The sequence below is a fragment of the Lycorma delicatula genome, chromosome 1, assembly GCF_047948215.1.
Source record: "Lycorma delicatula isolate Av1 chromosome 1, ASM4794821v1, whole genome shotgun sequence".
NCBI lineage: Eukaryota > Metazoa > Arthropoda > Insecta > Hemiptera > Fulgoridae > Lycorma > Lycorma delicatula.
In genome coordinates, this window is record NC_134455.1 from 361,051,184 (window position 1) to 361,069,928 (window position 18,745).

At 34.7% G+C, this 18,745-nt stretch overlaps 1 protein-coding gene across 1 annotated transcript in view; it reads right to left on the reverse strand.

Moving 5' to 3' along the window:
- LOC142317930 (uncharacterized) overlaps nt 1-18,337 on the reverse strand; it is a 51,256-nt gene extending 32,919 nt beyond the window's left edge. Inside the window, exons 1-4 of the mRNA XM_075354469.1 lie at nt 18,272-18,337; nt 16,504-16,611; nt 7,508-7,618; nt 6,012-6,101 (exon numbers count right to left, since the gene is read on the reverse strand). Coding sequence (XP_075210584.1) covers nt 6,012-6,101; nt 7,508-7,618; nt 16,504-16,611; nt 18,272-18,337 — 375 coding nt within the window. The remainder of the gene's footprint in view (nt 1-6,011; nt 6,102-7,507; nt 7,619-16,503; nt 16,612-18,271) is intronic.
- Nucleotides 18,338-18,745: the final 408 nt, after the last annotated feature.

An 18,745-nucleotide genomic window follows, 5' to 3' on the forward strand; every position in this document is an offset into this window, starting at 1 on the left:
TTATGGTTTTATAACTGTGTTTTAGTATCTTATTTTTGTATTTATTGATAGGCATTTTTATTTCAAGTGTACCAGGTTAATTTTTGAGCTTCAGCTAGTTTTTTCTTCTTATTGAGATAAAGGATTTTTCGTTTAGATTGTTTGTTACTATTTCTCCAAGGTATTTAAATTGGGTTACTAAATTTTCGGTCCAATTTTATTTGTAATGTTTTGTTTGTTTCAATTTTTCCACCCATTTTAACTTTTGGGAGAAACCGTTTTGAGCTTGAGCCATTCCCTCATTGCCATTTCTAGAGCACAGTTGAACAATAGTGGTGAGAACTCATTGCCTTGGCACAGTCCTGTTTTGATCTCAAAAAGTTCTGAGAGCTCACCTCTGAATTTTACCTTTGATACTGTTTGTAAGGGTCAGTTTTATCGTTTATAATTTGATAGTAGTTCAAGGTGTCTTAGAATTTTTAGTAGGGATGCAGTCACATAAGCTTTCTTGAAATCTACAAACGTTATGACCACATCCTCTTGTAATCCATTATTAGCTTGAAACTCAAGACGTGGTCTGGGCAGCTCCTCCAGGCTCTGAAACCTCCCTTGTATTCTCCTGGTTTTTTTTCTAGTTGTGGTTTGCTCTTGTTGAGGATGATTCTTGAAAGAATTTTATATGTTGTGTCTAGGAGTGAGACTTCCCTGTAATTGTTAGGATCTGTTTTGCCCTAATGGATGAGGGCTCTCGTCCACTGTTCTGGTAGTTCTTCTTTGATCCAGATGTTGACAAACTGTTGATGAAGGACAATTTTTGTTCATCGTCCTGCATGTTTTCAGATCTTTCGAAAAGTACGATCTTCTCCTACTGCTTTGTAATTCTTTATCTCACCCAGTGCTTGGTAAACTACTTTTATTATGGGAGGGTTGATGTTTTCTGGTGGTGTTGGTGTTAAAGTTTACGAATTTTGTTGGTTCATTGCAATTTAGGAGATCGTTAAAATATTTAACAAGGATTTCCACATTGTCTTTATTTCTGTTAGCCAGTTTCTTCTATTGCCTTCAGTGTTTCTTAATGATGTAGTCTCTTTATTCTCCTTAGGGGTCAGGTGGTTTCTTTTCTTTGTTTTACTAGATTTTGGAAGGATATTTCTAATTTTTGGGATTAATAGCAATAATAATGAATGTTTTTTTGAGAATTTTTTTTCACTGTTTTGACACATTTGCCATTCCAACATTGATGTTTTTGTACGAGATTTTATTGGGGCTAATTCTTCTGCGATTTGTTTAATGTTGTTGACTGGATCTTTGAGTTTATTTGTGATTGTTATTTTTTTGGTTGCTTTTTGGTCATTTTCATTCTTGATCAGTCGGATAGGATCCAATTTTCTTCTAGTTTTAGGACTTGATTTTGTTGTTTTCTTTGGGGAGGAAATTTAATTTTGACTACATAGTGATTGGATCCAGTGTTTACTCCTCAGATGACTTTTACACTGTATATCTCCATGTGGTGCTGTTTATCCATAAAGACTGTCTAGTTACCATTCTCCTATAGTGTAATCAAGGTGTTTTCAGATTTTGATTTTTTTGAGGTTTCCTCTTGAAATATGTGGATTTCAAGATTAGGTTGTCGTTTCTGCAGAGATCGATGAATCTCTGTCCATTTTTGTTTGTTTTCTTTTGAGCGGGCCATTTTCCAATGATGTCATGGTCTTCTTTCTCTGCCTAGTTGGGCATTGAGTTTCCAATTAATTGTTTAACATGGATTTCGGTTATGTTATTTATAGTTAAGTCAAGTAGATTCCAGAACCCTACTGTTTCTTTATAGTCTTTTGGAGAATTATTTTTATTATTAGTGGATGCATGGGTGTTTATTATAGTGTAGATTTTATTAGATGCATTTGGTGTGAGTGTTGAGATTCTTGGAGATTGTGACTTGAATTCTTGTATGGAGTTTATTATTTTGAGTGAGTAAAAAATCTGTTCCAAACTGTGGGACGTTTTCATCACTCTCTTTCCAGGTATACCTTTGCAGAGTCTATATCCTTGAGATTCCATGGCATCCTGGTCAGTGTTTCTTATTTCTTGCAGACCCATGATGAAAATTTTGTATTGGTCCATTCAGCCAGTTATTATTTTTAGTTTACCAGTCTGCTGCAGCAAGTTTACTTTGTGTGTGGAAATGTAGATGATTTGATTTGCTTTGGTTTGATTTTGGACTTTGTATTTTGCTTATTCGTGTGTGTAGTGTTAGGGCATTCCAATGCTTCCAGTTACATGTTATCTTCTAAGTGGCAGCCCACCATATCCAAATGCTGCCTTTTCTAAACTCTGGTGTTGCTTGGTTCAGCAGGTGGAGTATTTCTTAAAGACCTTTCAGTGATGCCTCTCAAGTGGTCATCTGTCAAACTAGATTCCGAGTTACAACTCTAAATGTGATCTAGTGAGGTGTGATTTGATGATAAATGAAGCTATGAAGTTTTTTTAGATTCAGTTCACCAGACAAATTTCTCCTATTTGTTCGGGATACCTCCAAGCACAACCCATGAAGGCTCAATCTGACTTTTGTTAAAAGACGTTATTTTGGAGAAAAGTTACAAAGTCTGATCCTAAATGTTACACCCATATATATACATATATACAATATAATATTCTTTCAGCCTCTGCAAATCACAGAATTAGAGAAACACTCACCTTTAATCTTTTACTTCATCAAAATGCTTTCAGGCCTAAGCCCATTCTCAGTGATATCTTTTATAAATTCTTAAACTGTTTACAATTACACAATAACTAATCTTTTTCAAGTTGTTGGATTTAATTTTATAAATACCGAAAGAATACGATAAAACAAAAACTCCCGTTATTTCAATTGAGAAATACAATGAATAAATAAATGAAATGGTTTTAAAAAAAATAATGACCCAACAATAAAGTTTTAAAAATTAAAAAAAGATTCCATAGTTAAATACAAGGAAATATTTAATAATAATAATAAATTAAAATATATCAGATTATCCTCATACACCTTACACCCCAAAACTTACAGTTTTCCCAAAATTACATAAGGAAGGTATACCAACAAGACCATTAATTAATTTCAAAACAGCCCCAAGTTATATTATTACTAAAATTATTGATAAAGCAATTAGATCAAAGATAAATTTAGAATATAAATATAATATAAAAAACAGGTATGAATTAATAAATTAAATAAAGTTTATAAAAATTATTAAAACTATAATTACTAGCTTACATATAACTAATATGTACCCGGATAAACCCATTGATTACACAATCTCAATAGAAAATAAGTTAATAAAAGCAGGTGAAGACAAAAAATTTATAAATATTTAACAATTAGAAACAAGTGTAAGCAGAATTACTTTGAATTTATTGGAACCTGTTACATATGAGAAAATATTTTACCCAAGGGATTTCCCTTATCTGCTTTAATGTCAGAAATTTATCGGCAGGAATTTGATAATAGAACAGTATATGGCATAAATCACGTACATAAAATTTTATTGTGGGTCAGACTCGTGGATGATGTTTTAGTTATATATGAACCAGTTATAAATAATGATGATGAAGTAATATTAAATAAATTAAATTCAGATCATAAAACTTTATATTTTACATATGAAATGGAACATAACAGAAAATTAATTATTTAGATGTAAATATTAAAATATAAACAATCAAATAATAACTGAATTATATAAAAAACCTACCTGAAATGAAATTATTATAAATAGAAATTCTAATCATATTTGGTCTCAGAAGGTTAATATTTTTAAGTACATGATAAACAGAGCAATAAAATACATAAACGACAAATGGGAATTTTGTAATTTTAGTATAAAGAATACAGCTATAAAAAAACAGATATCATACGTCATTAACTGATATTAAAAATATAATCCAGAATTATTCAGTAATACAAATATTACTACATAATTACCCATAAAAATAGTGAAATGTTTACGTAAAATACTCTTATACAAATAAAATTATAGAAAACTAAATTGATGCATATACAAATAAAAAATACAAACCTGATAATCATATAATAAAACATTAAAAATTTTATAATAATGAAAAAGTAAAAAATACACGTGGGTCTTCTGGTATTTATAAAGTTAAATATAGAACAATTATGAAAATATATATAAAACAAATAGATCATTTAAAGATAGATTTAATGAACATTTTAAATCATTTAAAAATAGAATAATAGGTTTCTCAAATGTTGCTGACAATTGTATAATAATTTTGATTATTATTTAGTTTCGAAGGAAATTTGAAAATAGTTGAAAAAATAAATATTGAAGATGAATATATATATATATATATAAACATGAATTCAGCCTTATAAATCTGCAAACAGAATTTGATGGAGACACTTTTATTAAAATTAAGTTTGTATCCAAAGATAAGATATGATAAATTAATAATTATTGTAATACTTTTTCATTATTGACTGAAAAAATATTTGTTACAAATAAAAAATCTTTAAAAGCATTTAAAATATTTTTAGAAGTTTAAAATTTGTTTAATTAATTTTTATTTTAAACAAACAATTTTTACACAATGTAAAAAGCTAATAGTTATTATATAAATTGTGAACAGTTAAAGAATTTATAAAAGTTATCACTGAGGATGAGCTTAGGCCTGAAAGCATTTTGAAGTAAGAAATTAGAGGTAAGAGTGTTTCTCTAATTCTGTGCTTTGCAGAGGCTGAAAGAATATTATATTGTACATATAGACATTTATGTACAGAGAAAAAAAATGGAGTAATAAAAGTTTAACCTGCTAAATAATTAATATATACAAGTTCACAAATGAACTGCATGGAATCCAAAATTTACATGCAAGGCCATAATAATGAAAAACAATACAGTAGGATGCCGATTTTCGAGATATCTGACAAACTGGACTGCTTAAATCCAAATTAAGAAATTTAAAAAAAAATACATTATTTGAAAGAATAAATGTTCACTTCAACAGGAAATTTTTTATTTATGTTTATTTTGCTGGATTTTTCAATCGACCTTTTTGCAATTCATTTAGCAAAAATATATATGATTCTTATACAGGATGAGTGAAGATAGACTTGCTAAGAAAATTTCCAACATTGTCAATGTAAGTAAATTAAAGTCGATTTGAACGAAAGAAACACAAGATGACCTGGAACGACTCAACATCTCAGAAGAAGATTTCAAAGGACAGAAGGAAATTTAGAGATGAAATTACAAAACCGAACAAGAAAAAAAGAGAAACAATAGGAAGAAGATGGACAGAGGGAAAGAAGAAACATACTGAATGGAAGAGATTTTGAAAACAAAAAAGAAGTAAAGCAATGATTGACTCAAGTTCACGCTCCCTCCTGAAGGGGAATAATCAGAAATAATATGTACGAGTTAATAAATGAACTAAAATTTTGTAATCCAAAATTTACATAATAATAATAAAACATAATACAGCGGGACACCAATTTTCCAAATGTCCAACTAGCTGGACTGCTTAAATCCAGACAAGGAAACTAAAAAAAAACTAATACATTATTTGAAACATTCTCTGCTTAAATGGGTATTTTTAATAAAGATTGATAAGAAAAATACCCATTTAAGCAGAGAATGGCTACAAAACCCAGTATATTATACTGGGTTTTTAAACTACAGTTTTGTAATTCATTTAACAAACCATATATATATATATATATATATACTGGCCTTTGTAAAAGTATTTTTCTACATTCTACACACTGTATTTGTTGTACCATATTACTAAATCTCTCTTTTCTTACATTGTACATATGCTCAAAGTTTCTTCTTAATTTTAGTGAAATATGTTTACTTTTATTTTTTATTTTTTTTACTTAGTGTGTTACTCATTAAATATAGAATGATATGTGCGGTAAGTATATACCACAAACTTTTTTAAATTACCCTTTTCAATTATCCAGATTTGGCCTTGCAAGGGTCCATCTGGATAATTGGTGTGCCACTATATACAAAATCTAACACTCTTACCATATCATTTTCAACTTCTAAATTTTCTGATTTAACTAAGCTGGTGTCTTCAATTGATAGGGATCGTTTTTCATTATCTAAATTTATTTGCTGTAATAAAAAAAAACAATAAATTAATGCTATAAGTAATTATGTTCATGAGTTATTCTGAAATTTATAAAATAAAAATAAATTATTTATCCAATTCGCTTACCACACACATAAATAGTGCAGCTACAATTTATTATAGCCACATAATTATTATTATTATTATTATTATTATTACAGTTACATAAAAATAATTATTATTATTAGTTGCCTTTAATGTGCCAAGTTTTATTCCAGAAAATGTTTCTTTTGCTAAATTTTATCAAAAATGGTGCTACTCACAAATTGTAAGGTGGTATTGTTTTTTACAAATTGTAATCTTTTACAATCAATTTGTTAAACTGTTGCTGTAATTCTTATGATTTAGTTTTTTCTAACCTTACTGACTGTATTAATATTGCTTTTGTTGAAATTTTTTATCGTGATAAATATAATTTATCATGAACATGAGAGAAAATGTTACCTAAAATTTTTCTGAATTCTAATCTTATTTCTCATAAATACTTCCCAGATAATAAAAATATTAATTCTGTAATATTCAGCATTTATTATATGAGTCTGATTGCAAATAATATTTATTTTTTATATCATCACATAAGCATGAAGCTTGTGTGGAGCATGGAAATGGAATTTTATAACATGAAAAATGTCATGCCTGACCGGGATTTGATATGGATCATGATATCGGAATTTTTGCTGATGAATCGCAACTATGTATTAATAATATTGTTGACTATCACATACCAAAAATACTTATACAATAATGTAATTTTCATAGCAGTCCTCTAGTGAACTTATTATCGCAATTATTAATAAGAAAAAACCCATAAGCTTCAAACACAATATAAATCTATTTTAAAATTAAATAAAAATAAAATTCATTCAATGTGTGATAAGGAGGGTAAAATGATGTTGAAGTGGGAAGATAAACGAGATGTCTTGGGTTTGATGACTTAACATAAATGGCGTAAAAGTAGTATGGAAAGGAAAGAAGACAATAGTTCCAAATGTTGTCAACGATTATATCTTTATAGACTGAGTTGATAAGGTGGATCAAATGCTGAGCGCATATCCATTCAAAAGAAAAAGACAAAACGGGCGATATAAAAGCAGTTCTGCCAACTTTTCAATATCACTGTATTCAATGCTCATAGTTTACATAAGAAAAGTGGTGAGACGTACAATCCTCTTCAATTCAGACAGAAAATTGTTGAAATTTATCATAGTCATTTCCAAAAAAGGTAGGCCCTCTTAGAAGATTCTCTCTCTGGGTTTAACTTATAATTTCAATTTTTTCAAATAAATCTTTTAAAGTAAATTTTTACCCAATTATACAGATCTGGCCTTGCAAAGGTTCATCTGGACAATTGGTGTTTTCACTGTATGCAGAATCTAATATCCTTACTTACCACTTCATTTTTAACTTCTAAATTTTCTGTCTTATTCAAGTTGGTGTCTTCAATTGCTAAATGATCTTTTTCGATATCAAGTAGTTCCTCTTTCAGCTGTAGTAAATCTTGCTGTAATAAAAAACAAAAAAATGAAACATATTAACAATATTGTTGATACTCATCTACCAAAAATATTTATAAAAAATGTAATTTTTGAAGCAGTTCTCTACTGAGAATTTACACAATTATTATTGAGAAAAACTTCCATAAGCTTCAAAAACAACATGGATCTACTTTATTATTAAGATATATTTAAGAACAAAATATTTGTAACACTCTAAGTCGAGATTTATTTTTTAATTATACTGTTAAAGTTGAGGAATCTTTATGTAATGATTCCAAAGTTTTTTTAAAATAAGCTAACAAAAACAATGATAAATCTATTTTAGGTGGCCACGAAGGCGGAGCGAATGTTCTCAACACTGATGAGGCTATTGGCCAATGTCGGAGGTCCCAGGGCATCTAAACGCAGGATATTAGCGTCTACGGTAGTGTTGGATATATAGCCGATACTACTGCTATCACATAGAATATTGTATGTGATGGCGGTAAGGTGGGAGGCCTTCAGACTGAACAGCAAGTATAGGAAGTTGGCAATCAGGGTAGCCCAATTATATAGGACAGTTTCCTTGGATGCTTCACTAGTGGTGGTGTGAATGCCACCATTGGACCTCATAGCCAAGGAAAAAAGGGATAGGATCACAGAAGGCAAGGACCCGTATGTTTATTGAATAGCAGGAGGTGGAAGAAGTCGAGTCGAGTTGTGGACGGAACCGAGTGCAGACGTGTTTCCTAGCTCCGCGATATTTTACTTTTTGATTGGGTTTTTTTGGATTTTTTACTGGATACGGACATCGGAAATTATAGTGGTATGGTTAATGGACACAAGTGCAAAGTTTTTTGAGTTTCGGTTTTTTTTTTTTTTTTTTGAAAATACAAAATTTTGAGGAAAGTGTAGTAAACTTTTATTGCTACTGCCCTTTTGGACAACGGTTAAGAACTGAAGGGGTGTGGGATTGTAAGTAAATACAACTACACGGACAGAGTGAGTTAAAAAGTACTTTGAATAAGGTTTTTTTTTTAAGTGTTCAAGTATATACATTTAACTTATATAGAGACAAATTTTGCAAGTCAAGCTTGTTCGTGACATCATTGAAATACAAGTAAACTTGTAAAATTTTCAGAAGTTTTACTGTGTACTAGTAGAAATTTTTCTAAGTGTTTGCGATACTTTACACGGGCAAACTCCTATCCTCCATATCTCCTATAGTTTTTACCATAGAACCAAAATTCCCAAATATCTATCCGAAACCAAAGATTTCTGACCTTCTGACCGCCCCTCATATTTTGACCCCGGATTTGGACACATACATTTTACTTCCCCCCCCCCAAATTTTTTGGGGGGCACCCGCCCGTGTGGGGTATCATAGGACTCGGAATCAACCCCTGATTTCGAATCCGAAGCTCGCTTCCAATAGAAGATAAGGCCTCTCCAGAGGCTGGGCCCTCGAGGGGAACTGCCGGAAGGAGGGATAGTGTTTCTGAAATCTCAGAAGACATGGACATTACAGGATTAAATCAAGGAAAAGCAAAGTGGAAGAAAGTAGAGGGGAGAACCGCCAAGCGGCCGAGAGCAGGCTCATCAGAAGAAGAGGAGGCCCCCCTTAATTTGAAGGAGGTTACGTACAGGCTGGGTAATGCACTATTACAGCTTAGGCAACTAACTGGCAAGGCCAGTGTAACGGCAATCAAGGCTCATGAGAGGGAGCTGACAGAAATTTATAAAGGTTTACAACGAATAAATGATGAGACTCCAGACACAGTTGACCAAAGTACGCAAACCGAAAGTCATGGCAGGAACGAGATGTCAGATATTCTAGATGTAGAGCTGACAGATGAACAACTGATAGACAATTACCCACACGATGGTCAACCTGGGTAATGAACAGGCTGACCCAGGAGAAAGATCTAAGACCAGGAGATGACAGCTGTTTTTTCATCGATTTGAATGGATTAAAGCCATCCAGCCGGTATGCTGGGACGGCACCTGGGACAATGATCTTACAAGACTCCACCATCCTCGAAGATGGAAAGATCACAAATACCGGAATTAGGTACACGGTAATGTATGACTCTAGAGAAGGAAATAAGATAATGGCCTCTCATATTATAAAGGCCGTACGAAGAGCTGTAGGTAAGCTGGAGTCAGCTGTCTTTGTGGTTCCCAGTGGTCCAGCGGGCATCATAGTGAGAAAAATAGTAATATACATGATGAGGAAGGGTAAGACATTGCAGAGGATGTTACTCCCCAGCCTGAGCGAACAAGGGAGGGCAAGGTCGAGGTCAGTATCAACAAGGAGGGGAACCCCCCCGGTCGTTGAAAGTAAGACGGTCGTAGTAAGGGCCCCCGGTAAATCTTATGCCGATCTGTTGAAAACCATGAAAGAAAAGGTTAAGGTTGAGGAGGCCGGCGAAATACTGTCAATTAAACAGGGAAGGGATCAACAACTAGAGGTCTGAATTAGTGAGGCGCAGAAGGCGGGGAAGTTTTCCTCCCTGCTGAAGAACAGAGCAGAGGATCTCCAGGTGGATATAAGAACAAGAGGAGACCGCAGAACAGTCGTTCATGTAAAAGACATGCTAGGCGACACTACTGAGCGAGAGGTCAGGGAAGCGGTAGAGAAGGTACTAGGACAAGGAGAAAACTTTCAGGTCACATCACTAAGGGAGGCATTTGGAAACACAAAAAATGCCACGGTGGTCACAAGTCAAAGGAATGCAACAAAATTAATTGCAGCAAGGCTGAGAGTAGGGTGGGTGAGTTGCAGGGCCTACATCCGGACGGATATAGAGAAATGTTATCGATGTTGGGATGTCGGTCACAGCAGAAGAGAGTGCAGAGGCCAGGACTGTTCAAACCTCTGCTTCAACTGTGGTAAACCCGGCCAAGTAATTTAAGATTGCAAGGAGGCGACCATATGCCTGGACTGTGGAGCCACTTCACATAGGACCGGGAACCCGTGCTGTAACATAGGTCATGACTAAAGTAATACTAGTTAATAATAACAGGAGCCTACTCTCTAGTGATTTGAGCATAGAAATAGCAGCTAGATACGAAGCGGACTTCCTGGTGGCCACCGAACCTAATGTGTATTCAGCGGCCAGAGAACAGTGGCTGACCGATGGGAATGGTGATGTGGCAATTAGAAAGATCGTTGGAAATGTGGATTATGATCTGTATGGTAGAGGTGACGGACTCATTGCTGTTTGAAGTAAGCGATAAGATTATAATAGGTGTATATATCAGCCCTAACTACAGCAGGGAATCTCTTAAGAACAGACTCCTTGACCTCCAACAAGTCATTATACGAGCTCGGAAGAGAATTGTAGTCCTTGGAGACTTTAACTGCAGGACTGTTCTAGCTGGAGCGGTCTCCTCGAACGCTAGAGGAAAACTCCTGGAGGAATTGCTGGCAGCGACAGGAATGACATTATTAATGACGGAACAGCCACCTACCAAGCAAGAGGGCATCAATCGGTCCTGGATTTAGTTATAATTGATGGAAGGATGCGCACTGATGCAGCTGATTTCATGGTTCTTAATGACGAAACAGCCAGCGATCACAGAGCCATCTTTGTTAACTTCAGAGAGAAACGGCCAGAAATAAGACAGATAAATAACAATATCAGACTGTCTGATCAACAGATATATAGAGTGGCTAATAATGCGGCAAATAGAATTAGAAATAGTACTCAGATAACACCTGAAATATTCCAAAATATAGTTAAAGAAGAGATGGCGAACATACAGAGGAGAAATAATATTAAACATAATATGGTCTACTGGTGGTCCAGGGAGATAGAGGAACAGCGTAGAATTATGCAAAGACACAAGAGGACGGCCCAGAGGTTGCGAGCTAGAGTTGGTTCGGAAATAGGATGTAACATTGCGACAGAGCAATATAGGCAAGCGAGAAAGACGCTTAACTTCCTCATAAAGCAGGCCAAAAGAAGGAAATGGTTAGAACTATGCGAGGAGTTGAATGCTGATCCGTGGGGAAAGGCTTTCAAAATAGTAACCAAGCGTCTTGGGAGACAAGCTCCGACACTGAATGAAGAAACGGCTGCGTTGCAGATCAGAAAGTTATTCCCCAGAACGGAGGAGCAATATAATAGAGAGGTGATAGAATGCCAGGGAGGAAGATTTACACAAAAAGAGGTCATGGAAGCTATAAATAAATTAAAAAATAAGAAAAGCCCCGGCCTAGATGGCATCCCAGCGACCATCATTAAGATAATAGCTAGAATTGTACCTTGGGAAATAGTCGATGTAGCCAGCTACGGCCTACAAAATAGAAGCTTCCCTGAATGCTGGAAGGAAGCAAGAACAGTCTTCCTCCCAAAGGCAGGACAAATTCAAGAGAACACAGCATATAGACCGATTACGCTCATAAATAATATGGGAAAAGTAGTTGAAAGGTTGTTAGAAAATAGACTTAGAGAGGAAAAACAATGTCTACATCCGGAACAATACGGATTTAGAAAGGGACGGTCCACGGTGACCGGAGTCGAGAAGGTAAAAAACTGGGCATTAAATTGCAGAAGCGGTACATGGAGGACTAGCAAAAATCCCCATGATCATAATGCTTGATGTTAGAAACGCATTTGGTACGGTCTCCTGGACAGCCATCATTGAGGCGCTTCAAGCCATGCAAATACTTAGTAAACCAGATAGATCAATATCTGCAAAATAGGTTCATAGAGGTCAAAACCCTAGAAAGGAAAGCCATATTTCAGGTATTCGGAGGGGTGCCGCAGGGATCTGTCCTTGGCCCAACCTTATGGAATGTTTTCTATGATAAAATCTTCAGGCAGACCTACCCCGAAGGGGTATCGATAGTAGGATACGCGGATGATATCGCAATATTAGTAGAAGACAGACATATTAATGAACTGGAGAACAAGGCAAACCAAGCACTTAGAACAATAGATGAATGGATGGAGGATAACAAATTAGAAATAGCTCCTAATAAATCCTGTTGCCTGGTCCTCTCGGGTAGAAGACCATTAAGAAGTGTGAATCTAAATATCAGAGGACAGAGAATCGATGAAGTAAAAGAAACAAAATACTTGGGGGTACTTCTGGACAAAAGTTTAAGGTTCAGCAAGCATATTGATATGATTTGTGGGAGAGTTACTCCTGCTGTAAAGGGATTAAGAGGATTATTTCAAAACCACGGCACACCTAAAATGGTTATTCGAAGATTGATAACCGCGGCTACCACTTCGGCGGTACTGTATGCGGCTCCCATACGGGGGGCGGCAATGAACATACAGCGAAATAAAAAGAAGTTGAGAAGTGTCCATAGACTGGCATTTGTTGCGTGTAGCTGCTAGTTACTGTACGGTATCGTATTACGCGCTGTGCGTACTGACCGGGGTCCTACCCATAGACCTTCAGATAAAAGCCAGAACCCTCAGACACAGCGGTATGTCGAAAGAAGAGATGGAAGGGATTATAGAACAAGAATGGCAAGAAGAGTGGGCAGGGTCCAGAGTAGGAGAATGGACCAGACGCCTAATCCCTAATATTAAAACCTGGAATAACAATAGACTCGGAGATGTCAATTTTTACATGACACAATTACTGTCGGGGCACGGCTCTTTCAGTCAGTATCTGTATAGGATCGGGAAGAGAGCCACCCCGCAGTGCATCTATTGTCCAGAGAACGACGATGCCGAACATACGTTGTTCATATGTCCAAGATGGGCCGTTAACAGAGGTCAAATAGTAATTAATGGTCTTACACCAGAAAATCTTATAAACCGGTTGGGGTACAACAATGAGAACTGGGAATGGTTCTGCAGGTTCGCCGGGGAGGTCCTGCGGGCCAAAGAGGATGAAGACAGAAGAATGGGAGTATAAACAGTAGGGTAGGGCGGACAGTCACTCCATGGAGGGCCTGTACGCCTTGGTGTGCGGGTACCTGAGAAGGGGGTGAACTCCAGGGGAGTTTGAGTTTGGGTTAAAATAAAAGACCAAGTCCCGGTCGGCGGGGTCGTCCCTGCGGGAGCCTAGGCTCTTTGTGGAGTCAGCGCTGTCGATTAGAGGCCAAAGGCGTAAAGACCGAGTCCCGGTTCCCTGCTGAGGCGCTGGGGGACGGCATAGCCGGACCTTGGCTCTAAAGCGGGGGATTAGAGGCAGGCAATGTAAAACAAAAGATCCGAGAACGGGGAGGCCAACCTGCCGTGCTGGACGTATAGCCGGCGGGTGGGGGGACGCCTCCTTTGAGAGTAAAAGGACACTCTCCCCGACTGAGTATACTTAATTGGATATCCGATCGGGGAGAGTAGGAAAAAAAAAAAAGGAGGTGGAAGAATCCAAAAGGACATTAGAGCTATATTTTGATCCCAGAAGTAGCTGCTGTATTGGTCAATAGACCAAGGGTCATTTGGGGTCTACGTCTGCAGGATTGGAAGGAGGTGTACAGATCAATGTCAGTATTGTGAAGAAACTAACACATTGGAGCACATCTTTTTCATGTGTCCTAGGCGGAAGGAAGAATTGGCATGTGATGGTTTGGACTCGCTTGGGGGTCATGCAGTTGATGCTCTTGTTCGGTGAGAGTTGGACCATGGTTTCTGGTGGAGTTGACCACAGTGGTTTCTGGTGGAGCGCTCCACCAGAAACTACTAAAGGAAGAACATGAGGTGAGCAGCAAAGATGTCAGTTGAGGGTAGTGCTGGGCACCAGTCTTTGGGGGCAGGTGACAGGTGTGCCTCGACACTGCCATCAGCAATGGCTCCCATGAAATGCATTCCTGCCATCTAAGGCTAGCATAGCTGTGTGGAGTTAAGAATCTACTTGTATAGTAAATATTGAGTTGTAAATATCATGTGAATGTGGTGTGTAAATATTTTCATGAATGTGAGGTGTACCTGTGATGCACGTAGTGCTGAAGTTGAGCCTTTACAGCAGTTCCAGTACCACATTGCCTGAGGGAATGGGCTTTTAGCGAGTCCACTGCAGTAGGCGGTGAACCTCACACCCAGTATGTACAGGCTACTGAGCGTTTGGTTTAGGCATGTTTTCCCACTTCCGATGTAAAACAAAAAAAAAACACTATTTTCTATTTTATTATGTACTTATTGATTTTGCATTCATGGGTCTCATGCCTGTCTATTAAATTAAATATAAATAAATAAATTAAAAAATTTACCTCTTGCAAAAATTTAAAAACTTACCAAATACAATTACCCAGCCTTTGCTTGAGAATAAAAATGGAAAATTAGGCCTTAACAACAAAGACAATTGCAAAAATATACGAAGTACTTCAAAAAATTATTAAACTGCCATGAACCAGTAAGATTTCATTTCCAAAATCCAACATTAACTAATTATGCAGACACCACCCATCTGCACAGATTACAGTGACAGGCCTTAACTGTCCATTTCACGACTCTAACAACATGACATCTATTACATTGATTGTGTCTAGCGGGTCAGTTACTGCTGCACACTTCTCATACTAAGTGGCCGATATGATGTTATACCATCAGGTAGTTTACCTAGTTTGATTGGTTTCAGCTATTTTCCATACATCGAGAAAATATTCAATGTTGAGAATGGATGTACAGTAATAATAATTATAATAGCTGAACAAGAACTTTACGATGAGTGAAGTTAGCATTGTAGATAGTTTATGAATTAGATAGTATGCAAACAATGAAGATATTGGATTTTAAAGTTTAATGATAAGAAAATTAGAATTTATTTTGCAAAAGCAGCAAAATTTATTTGTTCTGAATGAATACATAAAAATGTTAAAAACAATCTATTCATATGTTAAAAACAGCTGCTGGGTTGTGTATGAGATTTTTCACTCATTTTCTTATTTCTGCATGCCAGCAATCTGTTAATTTTTTCAAATTAAAAATCTTTTTGGGTGAAATTAAAATTAATTTAATATATATTCTTAGAATTAAGCTTCACTTTAACAAAGCAGTACTTGCTGATAATACTTCCTATCTCTATCTATACTATTATATAAAGAGGCAGAGGCTATCGTTTGTTTGGGATAAACAAAAAAACTCCTTAATCACTTTCAACCAAATTTTTACCCACATTTCTCAGCATAACTGAGAAGGTTTTTAGATATGTTTTCAATCTCAAAAAAAAAATGAGTATATATCTGTAGTAGTGGAGATTTTCTGGTTGAAGCACAATCTTTAATGAACTGTGAGTCATCACTGTGTGAGGTGAGGTTGAACTGAATGCATCATATCAGTCGACTGAAAATATTACAAAAATAATGAGTAATATTAAATTTTGAACAATTTCTTTCTGTTTAACAATAATGACCTTCCCTTGGGGGTATGCATGTGAGGCTAGAGTAGGTATACGAACACCTCATGGGAGGCTAGCCCAATCATTACTATGAACTATTAACAAACGGGGTGCCCCTGGACAACTTGTTTGGAGGTGCTCTTATATCAGAAAACAATCATCCGATTTTGAAAATTCAAACTGGGAATATATATATATAGTTTGTCTGTTTGCTCATGCATCATGTGAGAGGAAGCTGACTGATTACTTTCAAATTTCAGAATACATATGTGTTACCCCAGAGAAGGTTTTAAGCCATTAACCGAGGCCCTAGCTCCCTTGAACATTGAGATATTAAAAATTTCATTATTTCTTCACTCCCAAGATGGGTGAAGTTGTGAATTAAAGAAATTCATTAAGGAAAAGATAGATTTATTCTTCTACTTCATTAATGAATATTTCTGCCACCATTGCAAAGAAATAAGTTATGAATTTTTCATTGTCAAAGGCGTGTGTACTTTAGTTACTATAGTTCCTATTACCTATATTTCATAATTTAGTTTCTTTTTCAGGGTTCTGTCCAACCTCATCATGTATGTTACAATATCCAATAATTATAAATACTTACATGACCTGGATAAAATTCCTCCTCTTCTTCTGCCTTTACAGTGTGTACATCATTAATTTTAAGATTAATCCGAGGTGGAATGTCATCATTTAATGAGATCTCAGATTTCTATAAAAATAAGATGAAAAAACCTTACAAAAATGTTGAAATTAATTAATATTCAATAAAATATCTTTTTTTATTCTGACAAACTTAAATATACCATTGTAAATTAAAAAAATATTTAAAAAAAAGGTCTTTCAACCCATCAAAGACAGAAAAGAAGACACAAATTATTTAACCCCTTCATAGTTTTTGATGAAATAACTCATCAAATAACTACCCTGATAAAAATTTCCTTGACGAAATAATTCGTCATCCACTTTTTTGCTGAAAAGTGCCACTGATGAATTATGAATTGATCCATTTAATTGTGTTTGTTGATGGGTTACTGTAACATATGCGAGTCTAGTTCCATTTTTACTCTAATTTATTGCTGAAGCGGTAGTATCATATTGTTTCTCTATTCTATATGTCCTAACAATGTATATTCATTATTCGGGTTATTTTTTACAAATAAATTAGTTGACATTCTTTATGTCAAGCAGACTAATCTTTATGTCAAAGATTTCATTAAAAAAAAAAATAACTACCAAACCAGTTTTTGAGGTTTCACCTGTGGAAAGAGACTGATAATTATGAGATGCTTTTGTTTGTAGCTGTATATATGCTATCAGGAATTACCTGAAAGCCACAAACTGAAAGTTATTACACAAACAATCTCCTTTTTACAACTCTTGGATTTGGAAAAGTGTTAGCCCAAAGAATCAAACTTTTATTGTATTCCCTCAATTTTACTCATGATGATAATACTAATAAATCTCCAAAAAATAAAATCGATTATTGACTATCTTGTTAAAAAATTCAGAGATGTATATACACCAGAAAAAATTTTAGCAGATGATGAAAGTTTACTGGAAAGGTAGGCTAAATTTCATTCACTTTATTAGAATAAAATGAGCACACTTTGATATTAAGACATTTCAGAGCCAGAAACTGGATATATGAAAATAAAATTTGATAGCATATGTAGATGCAGGCACACAAATTGTAAAAACTCCTAATCATGGTTACACCACTAATATTGTCATTACTCTTTTTGAAACTAGTAATCAACTAGTAACAATAAAGCTATCCCACGAACATCCACTTAAATGAGGATGATATGCATGACATGTAAACAATGTGTAGTCTTGTACACTCAGGCGTAACATTCCTGTGACATATGGTTTATTGAGCCCCAACAATCAAAGTCTATAGGTATCCATGGTTTAGATTTTAATTGTCTATAAAAGCAACTAAATTTTACTAGGATTTGAACTTTACAACCTTTTGACTTCAAAAATCAGCTGTTACAGCAGTGTTAATTAACTGCCTATTTGCAACTCAACAAATATTAGTAACAAAATATATATATATATATATACAAACCTTTGTAAAAGTGATTATAAAAGCAAATGTCGATATAGTGTATCTTTTGTACCATATTACTATCTCTTTTTTCTTAGACTGTACATTGTATTTTCATTTTTCAAATTTCTTCTTAATTTAACTGAAACACATTTACCTTTTATTTGTTTTACTTATTGTATTACCTATTAAATATAGAATCACACAACCTTTTTTAAATTACCCTTTTCAATTATCCAGATTTGGCCTTGAAATGTCCATCTGGATAATTGGTGTGCCACTGTATATAAAATCTAACACTTACCACTTCATTTTCAACTTTTAAATTTTCTGGTTTAACTAAGTTAAACTCTTCAATTGTTAGAGATCTGTTTTGATTATTCATAATTTCAAGCAGTTCCTCCTCTTTCAGTTGTACTGAATCTATTTTCTGTAATAAAAAGCAATAAATAAATGCTACAAAGTAAATATGTTTATGATTTATTGTACAATTTATAAAAGTAAAATAAATTGTATATGTAATTCGCTTATCATACACAAACAGCGCAGCAACAGTTAAATTATTATTAGTATTAGGTGACTTTACTGTGCCAGGGTTTATATGGAAAACCTAAGAAATGTTTCTTTTGCTAAATGTTGCCATACAAATATAAATATTAAAAATGCTGTTACTCACCATATAAATGGGTGTTGAAAACAACACTACCTTACAAGATGATGTTGTTTTTTACAAATTGTAAGCTTCTGCAATCAAATAATTTGTTAAACTGTTCGAGTAATTCTCATGATTTAG